Source organism: Eutrigla gurnardus (assembly GCF_963514095.1).
Source record: "Eutrigla gurnardus genome assembly, chromosome: 6".
NCBI lineage: Eukaryota > Metazoa > Chordata > Actinopteri > Perciformes > Triglidae > Eutrigla > Eutrigla gurnardus.
Genome location: NC_139920.1, coordinates 25,523,062 through 25,538,540, shown reverse-complemented (window position 1 = coordinate 25,538,540; position 15,479 = coordinate 25,523,062). Strand labels below are relative to the sequence as shown.

The following is a 15,479-nucleotide window of genomic DNA, read 5'->3' as shown; positions in this document are numbered from 1 at the left end:
ATAAGTGAAGTATAGTGGTGGTGAGGTAAAGAAAGGAAAAACTCTTATTTCTGACGTTTCCCAAAGCTTTGCATATTTGTATTAATTAGAAGATTTGACCTCTTTGGGTCACTTGCAAGTGAACTTTTAACAACTCAAGGAGCCCAACCAGACGTTATATTTTACAAGCATATCCAATGTTTCTTATGGAAATGTTTCAAGTAAAAAAAAAAAAAAAAAATCCCCTCTGAAATGTAGTGCAGTGATGGCAAATACTCAAAGTCGAGATGGTGAAATAAAAAGTATGACTGCGACCATTAAAGATAAATAAATTTGATGGCAGCGCAATGATGTATTAGATGAAACACTTCACTGCAATAGCCAGTGATTTTGTGTGTTTTTATCTTTTTATCGGACCGTGAGAGCTCGCGGGGGCCTCGCGCGGTCAAACCGGAGGAATTCACACGTGAGACCGGTGTGGCGCGCACACACACGCCCTCTACGTCACCGGGCTGAAGCTTCAAAAGAGGAGACGCGCAACTTTTTTTTGTCCCTGCCTCCACTTTGTCGTCTCGCGCTGCGCCGTCACCTCCCTCCGTCCACCGCCGCGGAGGCGCAATGCTGCGGGGGGAAAAACACGCTCATTAACTCGGCACGGAATATTTCGCAACTCGTCGCCTCACCTCGACTCACCGCATACAGGTAAGAAAAGAAGAAAAACTCACCTGGATTACTGTTCGCTCGTCTTCGTCGTTGCTTCTGGGATATTTTTGCTTTCTGTCGGCCAACATTATTTAGTCGTGTTAACTTTCTCCTCCTTTAATCCCTTTTATGAGTCCATCTGTGTTGATAGGCAGACAGGTAATACATGTCTCACTCTCTCCGCTCATAGAGAAAACTACCTCCGTGTGTTCGAGGCTACCTCGGAATCTTGTTTTGCTGCATGTCAGCAGTGCTTATTCATAGAATAAATTGTACAGGACCTATAATGTTGATCGACTGTCTCTTCCTTATTTATTTTTCAAACGCCACCGTGGCCACTGTCTTGTTTAACGTCTAACAATGGAGCTTCAGCAGCTTCTCCCATACAGTGAAATTACTTCTTACACTTGCCTTTTGGACTCGAGTCATTAAATCTCCCCTAGCCTTGGGAAAACTTGCACTGAGGTTTATACTTTGTTGAGACATTAACGATGAATCTGCTGATTTTCATGATTATTAAAATGATTGTTGAATGTCTGAAAATTGTGACAAAATTGCTTCAAACTCTATCATCATGTTCCTGATGCAGGAAACGGGAACATTTGATGACCATTAATCGATTATTTGATAAATGGTTTCCACTCATTCTCTTTCCACAGACCTCAAAAATGGCCCAACAGAACCACACGTGTCATTACAGCGAGTCCATGGGCTTCTTCTACAACAACAGCGGCGCCAATGACAAATGGGACAAAGCCCAGCTCATCCTGGTGCAGGTGGTGGGCTCTCTCTTCTGCTGTTTCATCCTGGTCTCCAACGTCATGGTCATAGCCGCTGTCATCACCAATAAGAGGTTTCACTACCCTTTCTACTATCTTCTAGCCAACCTCGCCGCCTCGGACTTCCTGGCCGGCATAGCGTACGTGTACCTGATGTTTAACACGGGCGAGGTGTCGCGGAAGCTCACGGTGAAAGATTACTTCATCCGTCAGGGTCTGCTGGACGTCAGCCTCTCCGCCTCGCTGTCCAACCTGCTGGTCATCGCTCTGGAGCGCTACATCTCCGTCATGAACTGGAAGGTCCACAGCAACCTGACGAAGAGGAGGGTGACCCTGCTGATCGTGCTGGTGTGGGCCATCTCCATCTTCATGGGGGCCGTGCCGAGCCTGGGCTGGAACTGCATCTGCAACCTGAGCGACTGCTCCCGGCTGGCTCCCATCTTCAGCAGGAGCTACCTGATCTTCTGGTCCGTGTCTAATCTGGTGGTGTTCCTCGTGATGGTGGTCATTTACATGAGGATCTACACCTACGTCAAGAGGAAGACCACGGTGCTCATGCCACACACCAGCGGCTCCATCAATCGCAAGAGGACGCCCATCAAGCTCATCAAGACGGTCATGGTTGTGCTCGGTAGGTGGTCTGAAATTCTCCCTGATCAGTTGAAATCCAGTAGGGGTGCGAATCATGGAGTAACTCACGATACGATACTTTGCCCAAGATAGCGATGATATCACGATTCTGCGATACATGACATCACATACTTTGTGAAACAATCTAGTGCAGAGTGTTATCTTAGTCACGCTTTAACACACTGACTGAACATGTCTACGCACGTCATCGTTCCAATATAGTCATAAACTGGCAAAAGGCCAAGAGGAGTCATGAAGTAGCGACTCTGGTGATGCAAAATGATAACAGGCATGCACGGAATCAGTAGATAACGCCTGCATCATTTTAATAAAAAAAAAAAAAAAAGAATATCGATATTTGGCGCCAGTGTATCGATAACGTATCGCGGCAGTATCACGATATTTTGATATAATGTCGCACCGCTAGCGTCCAGCTGTGTGTCGAGGTCAATGTCACAAAGTCCAGGCGATTCACATAGTGAACCGCTGAACACGCTGGACTGGTATGAAGGGAAACCTTGAGCAGTAACACAAGCTTTCAGTAAACATGTCGCGTGCTCCTCTGAGCCTTTATATGAAGGCAAAGCTGGAGTTGGCAAAATGTTTCTTTTATTCCTCTGTATATCATTCTATTTGCCACTTTTTAAGGGATTACTACAATGTAGGGAATTAATCTTGTTGTCCATTAGATACGGTAATCAAGCTCATAAAAGGTTGAGGTTTTCTTCTATTCCCGTTCTCATCCCAGATGAGGTAGTCTGATATCCCGGTCTGGCTCCTTTTTGGTTTCGGTGTTGCAACAGGACACCTTGCAGTAGAGCCACTGTACTTGAATAGTTTCCCAGCACTTTCCTATAAAAAGATGCATTCTTCATTTAAGGATCCAGACAGAAACATGCATGAGACAGTTGTAGTGACTTTTGCGAGGTGGGCCTGCAGGGCGATTGTTTGTCATTGTTCTTTGTCTCGTTGGGCACTCCAGATGGCTGGATAGCGTTTGTAGTGTGGGAGCTGCTGTCTGCCTTTGTACACACTTTGTTCCAGACTGCTGTGTAATTATCTCTCCCTGCAAGGACACTGCTCTTGAGCCTGTGTGGCGTACCATCCGCACCACACCACACTGGCCTTTTTAATGAACGTCCCCTCCTCCCCGCACATCCAGAAAAGAGGGGAAGAAAAAAAAGGAACAAAAACCTATACTTTTCAATCGCTTTCAGATGCTTTGCAAAGTTCCCTTTTGGCTTGTGCCTGTCGAGATCGCTGTGACTTTGGGGGTGAAATGTAAAAACAAAAGCATTCTTGAAAGGTGGCGCCACAGCGGCGACATCGGCAAGAGAAAGGAAGGAGCTTTTAAGACATCGGAGGCTTGGAGTCAGGTCCAGGTCCTTGTGATATACTATTCAGGGGGAAAAAAATAAATAAAGTGACTTTTTGTTTTGCAAAAAAATCATCTCAAGGAGATTTGGTAGCTGGATAAACCAGTCTGGAGCCCTTTACCCACACGTGTGTAACATGAATGGGTGCTAAGTATACAGTCAGTACGTGTCACTGACACCTAAGAAGCAAAGAAAATATTATTAGGGCCCGAGCGCCGACAACGTCGGGCTGCGAAGCCCTATTGAAACTGAACGGTTTTTTATTATTATTATTATTAGGGCCCGAGCGCCGACAACGTCGGGCAGCGAAGCCCTATTGAAATGCGAATGTTTTTTATTATTATTATTCTTATTTTTCTGCCACTTTGCGTGCCATTTTGGGGGCCTTAGCAAAATAATTAGCTTACCAAATTTGGTGTGCTAATAGAAAACGGCGAAAATTTTGATATTTTAAAGGTTTCATAGTTGGCCACAGAAAAGTGGCTCGCTAGCGCCACCTAACGCAAAGAAGGATGGCCAGCTCACACCGTAACTCCAATTAACTTGAAATTTTGCACAGATATGCAGATCCGTGTGCTCTACAAAAAATTACATTATGGCACCAAAGTCCGCCTACCGAAATTTTCCGCCATTTTGAATTTTGTGAAAAACGCGTTTTTGCTAATTCCTCCTAAACCGTTGATCCGATTCTCACCAAAATTGCTGTGTGTCATCACTAGACCGACCTGATCAATGACTATAAAGGGCATTGTGAAACATTGTTGAGTTTAGAAGTTATAAGCCAATGAACATTAGAGGGGCGGGGCTCTAGAAATCAATACACATAACTCCACAATATTTAACCCAATCATCATGAAACTTGCAGGACATGTTGAAATATGTCTTTGGAACATATCCTGAAAGTTTTATTAAAATTGACCACTCGGGGGCGCTACAGTAAATCAGCCATTTTTCATTTGTAAGCTTTGTATTTTAACGAACTCCTCCTAAACCGTTGATCCGATTCCTACCAAACTTTGTGAGCCTTTTCTAGAGGCCTCGACAATTAAAAATTATCAAAAGGTCTCACATAAGTCCTATGGGAGCGTAATTACAGCGCCCTGAACATGGACGAAATTCATGCTTCGCCACAATACTCTAAACTGTTATAACTTCAATGTACATTGTCCGATCATGTTCAAACTTCTCACATTTGATGAGAGTCCCATCTTGAACGCGTCTACATTAGAATTTTGACTGACAATCAGAGCGCCCCCTAATCGTTACATGAAATGTCATGTTTTTACACTTGTATAAGATCCCAGTGTCGTGGAACTTTGCACCCCAGTCGAGCGTGATGACTTCAATCATCTGACACAGTGATGGACAGGACGATTCAGGCAAGCGACAACCGGCGCCGTGGCGGTGGCCGGGGATCACCCGCGCCGTGGCGGTGGCAGGGGACGACCCGCGCCGTGGCAGTGGCCGGGGACGACAAGCGCCAGTCGTGGCGGTGGCCGGTGACGACCCGCGCCGTGGCGGTGGCCGGGGACAACCTGGGACGACTGGCAACGTGGCGGTGGCCGGGGACGACCCGCCCCGTGGCGGTGGCCAGGCCAGGCGGTCCGACACGTCAGGCGGCCGTAGCACTAACCGAGTTACGTGCCATGCGAGGGCCCGTTATCACTGCTCGCAGTTTTAATTAGGGCCCGAGCGCCGACAACGTCGGGCAGCGAAGCCCTATTGAAATTGTAATGTTTTTTATTCTTTTTATTTCGCAAGTTCGACGGCCTTTTTGGGGGCCTTAGCATCAAAATTAGCTTATAAGAATTGGTGTGCACATGGGGACTGGCGAAAAATTTGATATTTTAAAGGTTTCATAGTTGGCCACAAAAAGGTGGCTCTCTAGCGCCACCTAACGTGTGTTAGGCCAGCCCCAGCACACCGTAACTCCAATTGACACAAAATTTGGTAGACATGTGCAGGCAAGTCTGCTCTACAAAAAATCCTCTTGGAGCACCAAAGTCCGCCTACCGAAATTTTCCGCCATTTTGAATTTTGTGAAAAACATGTTTTTGCTAATTTCTACTGAACCATAGATCCGATTCACACCAAAATGTCTGAGCATCATCATCTGACCAAGCTGGTCAAGTCCTAATAAAAGCTTTGAAAAATATTGTTGCGTTCAGAAGTTATAAGCCAATGAACATCAGAGGGGCGGGGCTCTAGAAATCAATACACATAACTCCACAATATTTGACCCAATCATCACCAAACTTGCAGGATATGTTGACATATCTCCCTGGAACATATCCTGAAAGTTTTATTAAAATTGACCACTCGGGGACGCTACAGTAAATCAGCCATTTTGGGCCATTTTTTCACATTTTTTCAATTGTTGGGTTTGTATTTTAACGAACTCCTCCTACACCGTTCATCCGATTCATGCCAAACTCGCTGAGATTGTTCTAGAGGCCTCAACGATGCAAAATCATTGAAAGGTCTTCCAAAAGTCTTACGGGAGCGCAATTACGGCGCCCTGAACATGGACGAATTTCATGCTTCGCCACAATACTCTAAACTGTTATAACTTCAATGTACATTGTCCGATCATGTTCAAACTTCTCACATTTGATGAGAGTCCCACCCTGAACACGTCCGCACTGCAATATTGACTCACAATCAGAGCGCCACCTAGTGGCGACATAAAATGTCATGTTTTTACACCCGTATAAGGTCCCAGTGTCGTGGAACTTTGCACCCCAGTCGAGCGTGACGACTTCAATCATCTGACACAGTGATGGATGCGACGATTCAGGCAAGCCACGACCAGTGCCTAGGCGGTGGCCGGGGACGACCCGTGCCGTGGCGGTGGCCGGGGACGACAGGCGCCAGCCGTGGTGGTGGCCGGTGACGACCCGTGCCGTGGCGGTGTCGCCGGGGACGCCCGGGGACGCCCGGGGACGACTGGCAACGTGGCGGTGGCCGGGAACGACCCGCCCCGTGGCGGTGGCCAGGCCAAGCGGTCCGACACGTCAGGCGGCCGTAGCACTAACCGAGTTACGTGCCATGCGAGGGCCCGTTATCACTGCTCGCAGTTTTAATTAGGGCCCGAGCACCGACAACGTCGGGCTGCGAAGCCCTATTGAAACCTTACGGATTATTCTTCTTTTTATTATTTCGCAAGTTCGACGGCCTTTTTGGGGGCCTTATCATATTCAGAAGTTGAAAAAAATGTGCATGCCCATGGGGACTGGCGAAAAATTTGATATTTTAAAGGTTTCATAGTTGGCCACATAAAACTTGCTCTCTAGCGCCACCTAACGTGCCGCGCAAGCCTTTTAGGCCAAGCCTCTCACACCGTAACTCCGATTGACATGAAATTTTGTAGACATGTGCGGGCAAGTATGCTCTACAAAAAATTACATTATGACACCAAAGTCCGCCTACCGAATTTTTCCGCCATTTTGAATTTTGTGAAAAACACGTTTTTGCTAATCTCTCCTAAACCGTAGATCCGATTCTCACCAAATTTGCTGTGCCTCATCATTAGACCAAGCTGGGCAAGTGGCATGAAAAGAGTTGAAAAAGGTTGTTGCCTTAAGAAGTTATTAGCCAATGAACATCAGAGGGGCGGGGCTCTAGCAATCAATAGACATAACTCCACAATATATAACCCAATCATCACGAAACTTGCAGGATATATTGACTTATGTCCGTGGAACATATCCTGAAAGTTTTATTAAAATTGACCACTCGGGGGCGCTACAGTAAATCAGCCATTTTTCAATTGTAAGCTTTGTATTTTAACGAACTCCTCCTACACCGTTGATCCGATTCCTACCAAACTTTGTGAGCCTGTTCTAGAGGCCTCGACGATTAAAAATCATCGAAAGGTCTTCCAAAAGTCCTACGGGAGCGCAATAACGGCGCCCTGAACATGGACGAATTTCATGCTTCGCCACAATACTCTAAACTGTTATAACTTCAGTGTCCATCGTCCGATCTGGTTCAAACTTCACACGTTTCATGAGACTCCCACCCTGAACACGTCTGCACTGCAATATTGACTCACAATTAGAGCGCCACCTATTGGCAACATGAAATGTCATGTTTTTACACTCATATAAGGACATTAATCCACAAGATTTAACTCAATCATTACGAAACTTGCAGGATATGTTGACATATCTGCCTGGAACATATCCTGAAAGTTTTATTAAAATTGACCACTCGGGGGCGCTACAGTAAATCAGCCATTTTTCAATTGTAAGCTTTGTATTTTAACGAACTCCTCCTACACCGTTTATCCGATTCCTACCAAACTTTGTGAGCCTGTTCTAGAGGCCTCGATGATTAAAAATCATCAAAAGGTCTTACATAAGTCCTAGGGGAGCGCAATTACGGCGCCCTGAACATGGACGAATTTCATGCTTCGCCACAATACTCTGAACTGTTATAACCTCAATGTACATTGTCCGATCATGTTCAAACTTCTCACGTTTGATGAGAGTCCCACCCTGAACACGTCTGCACTGCAATATTGACTCACAATCAGAGCGCCACCTATTGGCGACATAAAATGTCACGTTTTTACACCCGTATAAGGTCCCAGTGTCGTGGAACTTTGCACCCCAGTCGAGCATGAAAACTTCACTCATCTGACACAGTGATGGACGGGACGATTCAGGCAAGGGACGACCAGTGGCGTGGCGATGGCCGGGGACAACCCGCGCCGTGGCGGTGGCCGGGGACGACCCGCGCCGTGGCGGTGGCAAGGCCAGGCGGTCCGACACGTCAGGCGGTCGTAGCACTAACCGAGTTACGTGCCATGCGAGGGCCCGTTATCACTGCTCGCAGTTTTAATTATTATTATTATTTTATTTTCTAGAGGCCTTTTTGGGGGCCTTAGCAAAATAATTAGCTTACCAAATTTGGTGTGCTAATAGAAAACGGCGAAAATTTTGATATTTTAAAGGTTTCATAGTTGGCCACAGAAAAGTGGCTCGCTAGCGCCACCTAACGCAAAGAAGGATGGCCAGCTCACACCGTAACTCCAATTAACTTGAAATTTTGCACAGACATGCAAAACCGTGTGCTCTACAAAAAATTACATTATGACACCAAAGTCCGCCTACCAAAATTTTCCGCCATTTTGAATTTTGTGAAAAACGCGTTTTTGCTAATTCCTCCTAAACCGTAGATCGGATTCTCACCAAATTTGCTGTGCGTCATCATTAGACCAAGTTGGTCAAGTCCGATCAAAAGCTTTGTAAAATGTCGTTGCGTTCAGAAGTTATTAGCCAATGAATGTCAGAGGGGCGGGGCTCTAGAAATCAATACACATAACTCCACAATATTTAACCCAATCATCATGAAACTTGCAGGATATGTTAAGATATCTGCCTGGAACATATCCTGAAAGTTTTATTAAAATTGACCACTCGGGGGGGCTACAGTAAATCAGCCATTTTTCAATTGTAAGCTTTGTATTTTAACTTACTCCTCCTACACCGTTGATAAGATTCCTACCAAACTTTGTGAGCCTATTCTAGAGGCCGCGACGATTAAAAATCATCAAACGGTCTTACAGAAGTCAAAGGGCGTGGCCAGGACGGCGTCCTGAACATGGACGAAATTCATGCTTCGCCACAATACTCTAAACTGTTATAACTTCGGTGTCCATCGTCCGATCTGGTTCAAACTTCTCAAGTTTGATGAGAGTCCCATCCTGAACACGTCTGCACTGCAATATTGACTCACAATCAGAGCGCCACCTATTGGCGACATAAAATGTCATGTTTTTACACCCGTATAAGGTCCCAGTGTCGTGGAACTTTGCACCCCAGTCGAGCATGAAAACTTCACTCATCTGACACAGTGATGGACGGGACGATTCAGGCAAGGGACGACCAGTGGCGTGGCGATGGCCGGGGACAACCCGCGCCGTGGCGGCTGCCGGGGACGACCCGCGCCGTGGCGGTGGCCGGGGACGACAGACGCCAGCCGTGGCGGTGGCCGGGGACGACCCGCGCCGTGGCGGTGGCCGGGAACGACCGGGGACGACTGGCAACGTGGCGGTGGCCGGGGACGACCCGCCCCGTGGCGGTGGCCAGGCCAGGCGGTCCGACACGTCAGGCGGCCGTAGCACTAACCGAGTTACGTGCCATGCGAGGGCCCGTTATCACTGCTCGCAGTTTTAATTATATGTGAATTTCTTTGGAAGGGCATCCATTGTGTTCTCTTGGTTACGTTTTGACTTCACTCTCCATGGCACTGGTTTGTTCAAATATAGCCGACAGCCTTTTTATCTGCAGTGTATCAGTGTGAGTGTTGGGGCCTGTTACTTCTATGAAGCGTGTGGATTCACATTTTGTTTTCATTCTTCAAGTACAACCACCATCATCAAATGAATGCCAACTGAGGAAAGGAACACATGTGTGAAATGTGTGTTCGTAAAGCGTTTTTTTTTTCGCCTTCTTTTTTTTGTTGCTTTGTTGTAGATTAAAGGGGAAGAAAGTCTACTTTTAAACCTCAATACATGAACAACTGCCAAGTGAAGACCAGTAAATGGGGTCTCAAACAATTTTACATGAACATGTGGACCATTAAAGAGGAAGAATAATTAAATAAATAGAAATTCACTGTGCACAGTGTTGATTCATGCTTGAGTATGTGTGACAAAGGGAGAGGGAGCTGTGCGGAACGGGGCTTGTTTTTGTCCTTCAGATGCATCGAGGCCATAGAGATGCAGGTTGTGCGGACAAGTCGTAGCTTGTGGCTTCCTTTCAGTCCCAGAAATCTTAGTAGCTCCATTTTGTGCCCAAACATGTTTGAAATTGAGTGATAATTGACTGCTTAAGTAGCCGTGTGACCTCCAAGTACACAGCATTGAGCATGACAATGGCATTGTACTCCTATCCTTGTTCAGACTTGTTCATTAACGAAAGTACACAAAATCATCAAATACACTCTGATTTAGTTTATTTTAATTTAATTTTTACCCGTCTAAAACCCAGCTGTGAAATTGTGTGTGTCTTTTAGTTGCTGTCAAACTAATACTGATGCACTTAATACATCAGTCAATCAACAGAAATGTATTCAGCAACTATTTTGATGATAGATTCCTCTGTTTTTTTTTAAATTAATTGTCATTTTCAAAGAAAAAACATCCTCAAATGATCAGATTCCAGGTTTTAAATGTGATGATTTGTTGCATTGACTATTGAATGAAATGTTGCTCCGATATTTGAATACAGATTAATCAATAATGATGATAATCGTTAGTTGCTGCCCTCATTAAAGCTTATTATTACTACAATATAGTAACAATTATAAGTTGATTTAAGCTTACTGGCTTTCTTGCCGAAAGAAGATCATATCTGTCATAAATATGAAGCTACCGCCACCAGTCAGTTAGCTTAGCTTAGCATCAAGACTGGAAACGGCTAACCTGGCTCTGTCTAAAGGTAAAAAATAAGCTAAATAAAGCATTACATCTTTTGTTATACTATTCCCAGATGATACCTGCACCACAAAAGGATACATTTCAGTGTATGTTGTGTTACAAAAGCCTAACTGTGTCTAATTAGCTGTATTTCCCTCCCGAAGGGGCTTTTGTGATCTGCTGGACTCCCGGCCTGGTGGTCCTGCTGCTGGACGGCCTCAACTGTACGAGTTGTAACGTCATGAAACTAAAGCGCTGGCTGTTGCTCCTGGCTGTGGCCAACTCCGTCATGAACCCGTGCATCTACTCCTACAAGGACGAGGAAATGTGGACCACTTTCAAGAACCTCCTGCGCTGCATCGGCAACGGCACGCGGCGGCAGCGCTCCACGCGGGCCAACGCCAGGCCGCTCAGCTCCGGTCAGGACACGGGCAACAGCCAGCCTCCCTCCGAGGAGGTGAAAAACGACAATCAGGACATGATCAAGACCTGAAAATGGAACTCGTTGAGAATGAACCCGAACTCCTATCCAGCTCCGACTGGACGTACCTTAGGAAGATACAGACTGGAGTCGCACTCGTTGGGTATTCCGTTGGAGAGACACTGCAGGCCGGCCGCTCCGGTGAAGAGCTGGTGAGACGGAGATAAGAAGAGACCTTGATGCACTACTAAGTCCTCAAATTGGATGCAAAGATGTGCTTTTTCAGTTTTTATTCAGGATTTTACAGTTTTTTTTCCCCCATTCATGTGTTTTGGGAGATTCCTGTTGCTGTTTCATCCTCACTCCTTTTTTTTTTGTCTTCCTTTATTGCAGCCCATTTAAAATTGGACTATTCTGCTCTGCAATGGCTGAAGAAATGATCCAGTACACAGTGGTACATTCTACCTTTTACCTCCCAAAAAGGGTAAAAATAAAATCACACAAAGGGTCACCTTGATATAAATGTGTACAAATAATTTTCTTTGGATTTACTTCCTGTGTAGCATTAAGGAATCAATTTCCTTTTTTTACAATTCACGATTCTGTAATGGATGTCAGGTACTATAAAACTGGAGGTTTTCTTGAACAAGGGACCGTTTTAAAGATTATTTTCTGTCTTTAAAACGCAGCCAAATACTGTTAACTGCTGCTGCAGGTATGCCTCCGGGGAACAGATAGCAGCGTCCCTCCTTTCCTTTCCCGTCTGTCATCTTTTTACCAGTCCACCTTTCCAAACAACCTGCAGCTCCTCGTTGAGGCAAACTCGTTCTTCCTGTAGCATTTTGTACACTTCCGCCTCAACGCACTGAATGGCCGCTGTTGCTCTGACGAAACAGCTGCTCACCTGACAGCGCAGGGGTTGTAAAACGATGTTGCGACACACTGGATTCCTGCCGGAGTTTCAGCAAATACTCCTGTGTACCTGCAGGGACCAAAGACGATATGACTGAATAGAATTGCCGCCCATACACAAGCCCTCCCTCCCAGACGGCTAAATCATTGACCGGGTTCAAATGCGTCTTCGTCAACCTGCCGTGCAGCATTTCTGCCACTCCTGCAGTAAAAGACATGACATCATTAAAGCTATTTTTGATTTTCATCCGGGGAGTGTGCCACGCATGAGAGAGGTGATTGTAACGGTTTAGTGCTTGAAACCGAGATTATTCATGATCATTACTGTCTGGTGTGACCTTCAAACTGTAGGAAATCATGAATAGTTGCTTTGTTAAGTAACCGCATCGTGAAGTTTAATGTTGTTTTCTTTGACAAACATAATGCACAATGTTTTACCGTCAGAATCAGCATGCAGGTTGATTTCATAAAAGGGCTTGACACTATATACAGTAGCCTAACTTTCTCTATACACTAATAGTAGCTGTAGTTTAATATGAGCATCAGTCAAAGTACCAAAAATCAATCTGATATTCATAGTATTAATAAAGTAGCGAGCAGTAACGCCTACCTGAGCTGATCTCTGTGTGTGTTGTTATCCGATCTTCTACCTTCATAACCGGGCAGTACCCATAGCAACCGTCCCCCCTGTTCCCCTCGATTCCCCCTCACAAAAACACTGTTAGCACTGTTGTTTGTACTGTTAGCACCGTTAGCTCCAAGCCTCTCTAACACAAATGCTCCCAATCTTATAATAAACACCTTTAAAATAAATAATATATAATAATAAACAGCATGTTAATAATATACAGCATGTGATTGAATTGAGATTTTCTTGCATTCACTATACGTTTAGCTCAATGTGGCTAATGGAGATAGCGTCAGTCTTCACTTTGGTCCAGACTGAAATATTTAAGCAACTATTGTATGGCAACTGTATGGATTGACCTAAATGTTTGCTGGTTTGATCATCTCCGTTTTCCTTCAGCGCACTTATCAGATCAAAGCAAATTAATTTTTTGACTAAATAGGCTTATCTGCAAAAAACGAATGGCATCCAATCAGCCTGAGCTGTACTGTTGTGTGTTAATTACCAAACGCTGATACGAACATGTTTAACTAAGATGGTAAATGTTGTAAACCTGATACCTGCTAAATATTGGCACTCTAACATTGTACGCTGTGAGCATGTTAGCGCTTTGTTAGTGGCTGCAGCCTTTTTAAACGTTGCATACGCCCCCGCTTGGCCAAACCAATTACTTGTAAATCCTGTTTCACTGAGTCAAACTGACTCCTGAGTTTTAATCCAAAATAACTCACTAACTGATAATACATATAATAACATAAAAAAAACTGCTTGAGATTTGTGGTTCTCAAGAGCTGCCACTTGAGGATGATTTACTCTGCTCGGGCCAATTAGTGGCTGACCTTTAGTCTCCATCCAGTCAGTTACATCATTGGCGAAAGAGCTTGAGAAAAAAACAGAATTGACTCTTTAGTGGGAGGAGGAACAACATCTTCTTCTGAAATAGACTGCAAAGTACTTGCATCAGTAAAAAAATAACCATGTACAAGTACTTTTTACAGCTTTTAGTAGGTTTTTGTGATTAACAGTAATTTGCCATGTTGACATCTGATAAATAGTTAAGTGTTTCAGGCCAAATGAAGAGTGAAATATATATATATACATATATAGAGTGCTATTTAATGTATACATTTTACCTGGGGTAGCCAATCTACAGCCCATGGGCCGGCTGCAACCAGCTGCTCAAACTATATTCTACAAAAATAGACTATAGTTTGAACGTATTCCTAAAAAAATGCACTGTATGTAAATTGTACATATTTTAAACACTAGATGTAGAACTAAATTTAGTGAGATTATCTCTGCTTTAACACAGCAAGGCCATTCACTGTATTTTAGTTTAAAAGTATTGAATTAATTCAAATAAACACTAAGAGGAGCAGAACAGATACTTTTTTGTAATGTGTACACACACACACACACACACACACACACACACACACACACACACACACACAAATAAACGAGTAAACTCGTGTTCCGTAGTTATTTTTGATCGGTTTATTTTGAATTTGGTTTTCCTGCATCGTAACTGGTTGAAAATGATGGCTTTGCTATTGTTTGGACTATAACTCCTTATTCTTTTCTATATGTGGCTGCCAATCAAAAAACGGTTGGCCACCCCTGCTGTATACGAATGCCGTATCACCCCTCTAATTTACTCAAGATGACATGTTTAAAACCTTTTACTCTTTGCAACCACATGTTAAACTCCTTATATGCTGTAAAGTCCCACTTTTGATCCCCTGAACACAACCTGCATCCTTTGACAGCAGGAGAGAAGAAGGTTCAACACTGTAAACTTTGTTCATAGAAAACTACTCGAGGTGTAAATGACATTCGGTTAAAGGTTGAGGTCTGATTGAAGTCGTGTCATTTCCATGAAGAACGTGCTGTATTGTAGTGAGTACTGTATGTCCTCAGAGCCCTGTGCAGAACTGTCGTGACTGCTGCCTGCCCAGAAACATGATCTGTAAACTTGTGTGGCGTGGCAGGCCTTTTCCATACAGCTGTGCTGTAATTATGCATTCTTGAAAAGCCAATTAAATTTCACAGATGTTCAGAAAAATTCTGTCTTTTAGTTTGGTCTTAATCGCCGGGTAAACAGATGTAGGCAGAAAGAGGAAAATTCTCATCACTACACTTGGTATGCTGTTATATAAATATCCTTTATGCTGTAAAGGTTCCAAATCGTGTATATGTTCAGAACTGACTGGTTTCTCCTACAAAGTTCCCAGCTAAGCTTCAACTGACCACAGTGAACACATATTATACCTGATAAATGGCAGCAATCACTTCAGAAATGAAAGCACAGCGTTGACTTGTCTAAGACAGTAATTGATGGAGCACCACAACTAATCATATTTTATACACATATTACCATTAATCATATATTTGAATTGTAAACACAGTGCATTTACATCATTTTACCATTTGCTTCATTCACTCAATTATTCACTTGTTGTTTATTGTTTTGATCATATTGAGGATTTATTATTTTATAAAAACCTGTATGTCATTCTTCAAAGGTCATCATTTGGATATGGATCTAAAACCGTACTGGCAGTATAGTATTGAAAAAAAAAATTGCACAACTAAAAGGTCACCTGTTTGGCACCTATAACCTTCT

The 15,479-nt window shown here is 44.1% G+C and overlaps 1 protein-coding gene across 2 annotated transcripts; it reads left to right on the top strand.

The window, feature by feature from the left end:
* Window positions 1–524: 524 nt before the first annotated feature.
* Window positions 525–14,291, top strand: lpar3 (lysophosphatidic acid receptor 3). 2 transcript variants are annotated; one of them, XM_084012220.1, is made up of 4 exons: window positions 525–681; window positions 1,341–1,457; window positions 1,564–2,091; window positions 11,057–14,291. In XM_084012220.1, exons 2-4 carry the CDS (start codon window positions 1,427–1,429, stop codon window positions 11,383–11,385), a joined length of 888 nt encoding a protein of 295 aa, XP_083868346.1. In that variant the 5' UTR covers window positions 525–681; window positions 1,341–1,426; the 3' UTR covers window positions 11,386–14,291. The 2 variants fall into 2 exon arrangements, with proteins under 2 accessions (XP_083868346.1, XP_083868345.1); XM_084012219.1 differs by having other exon boundaries at window positions 1,341–2,091.
* Window positions 14,292–15,479: the final 1,188 nt, after the last annotated feature.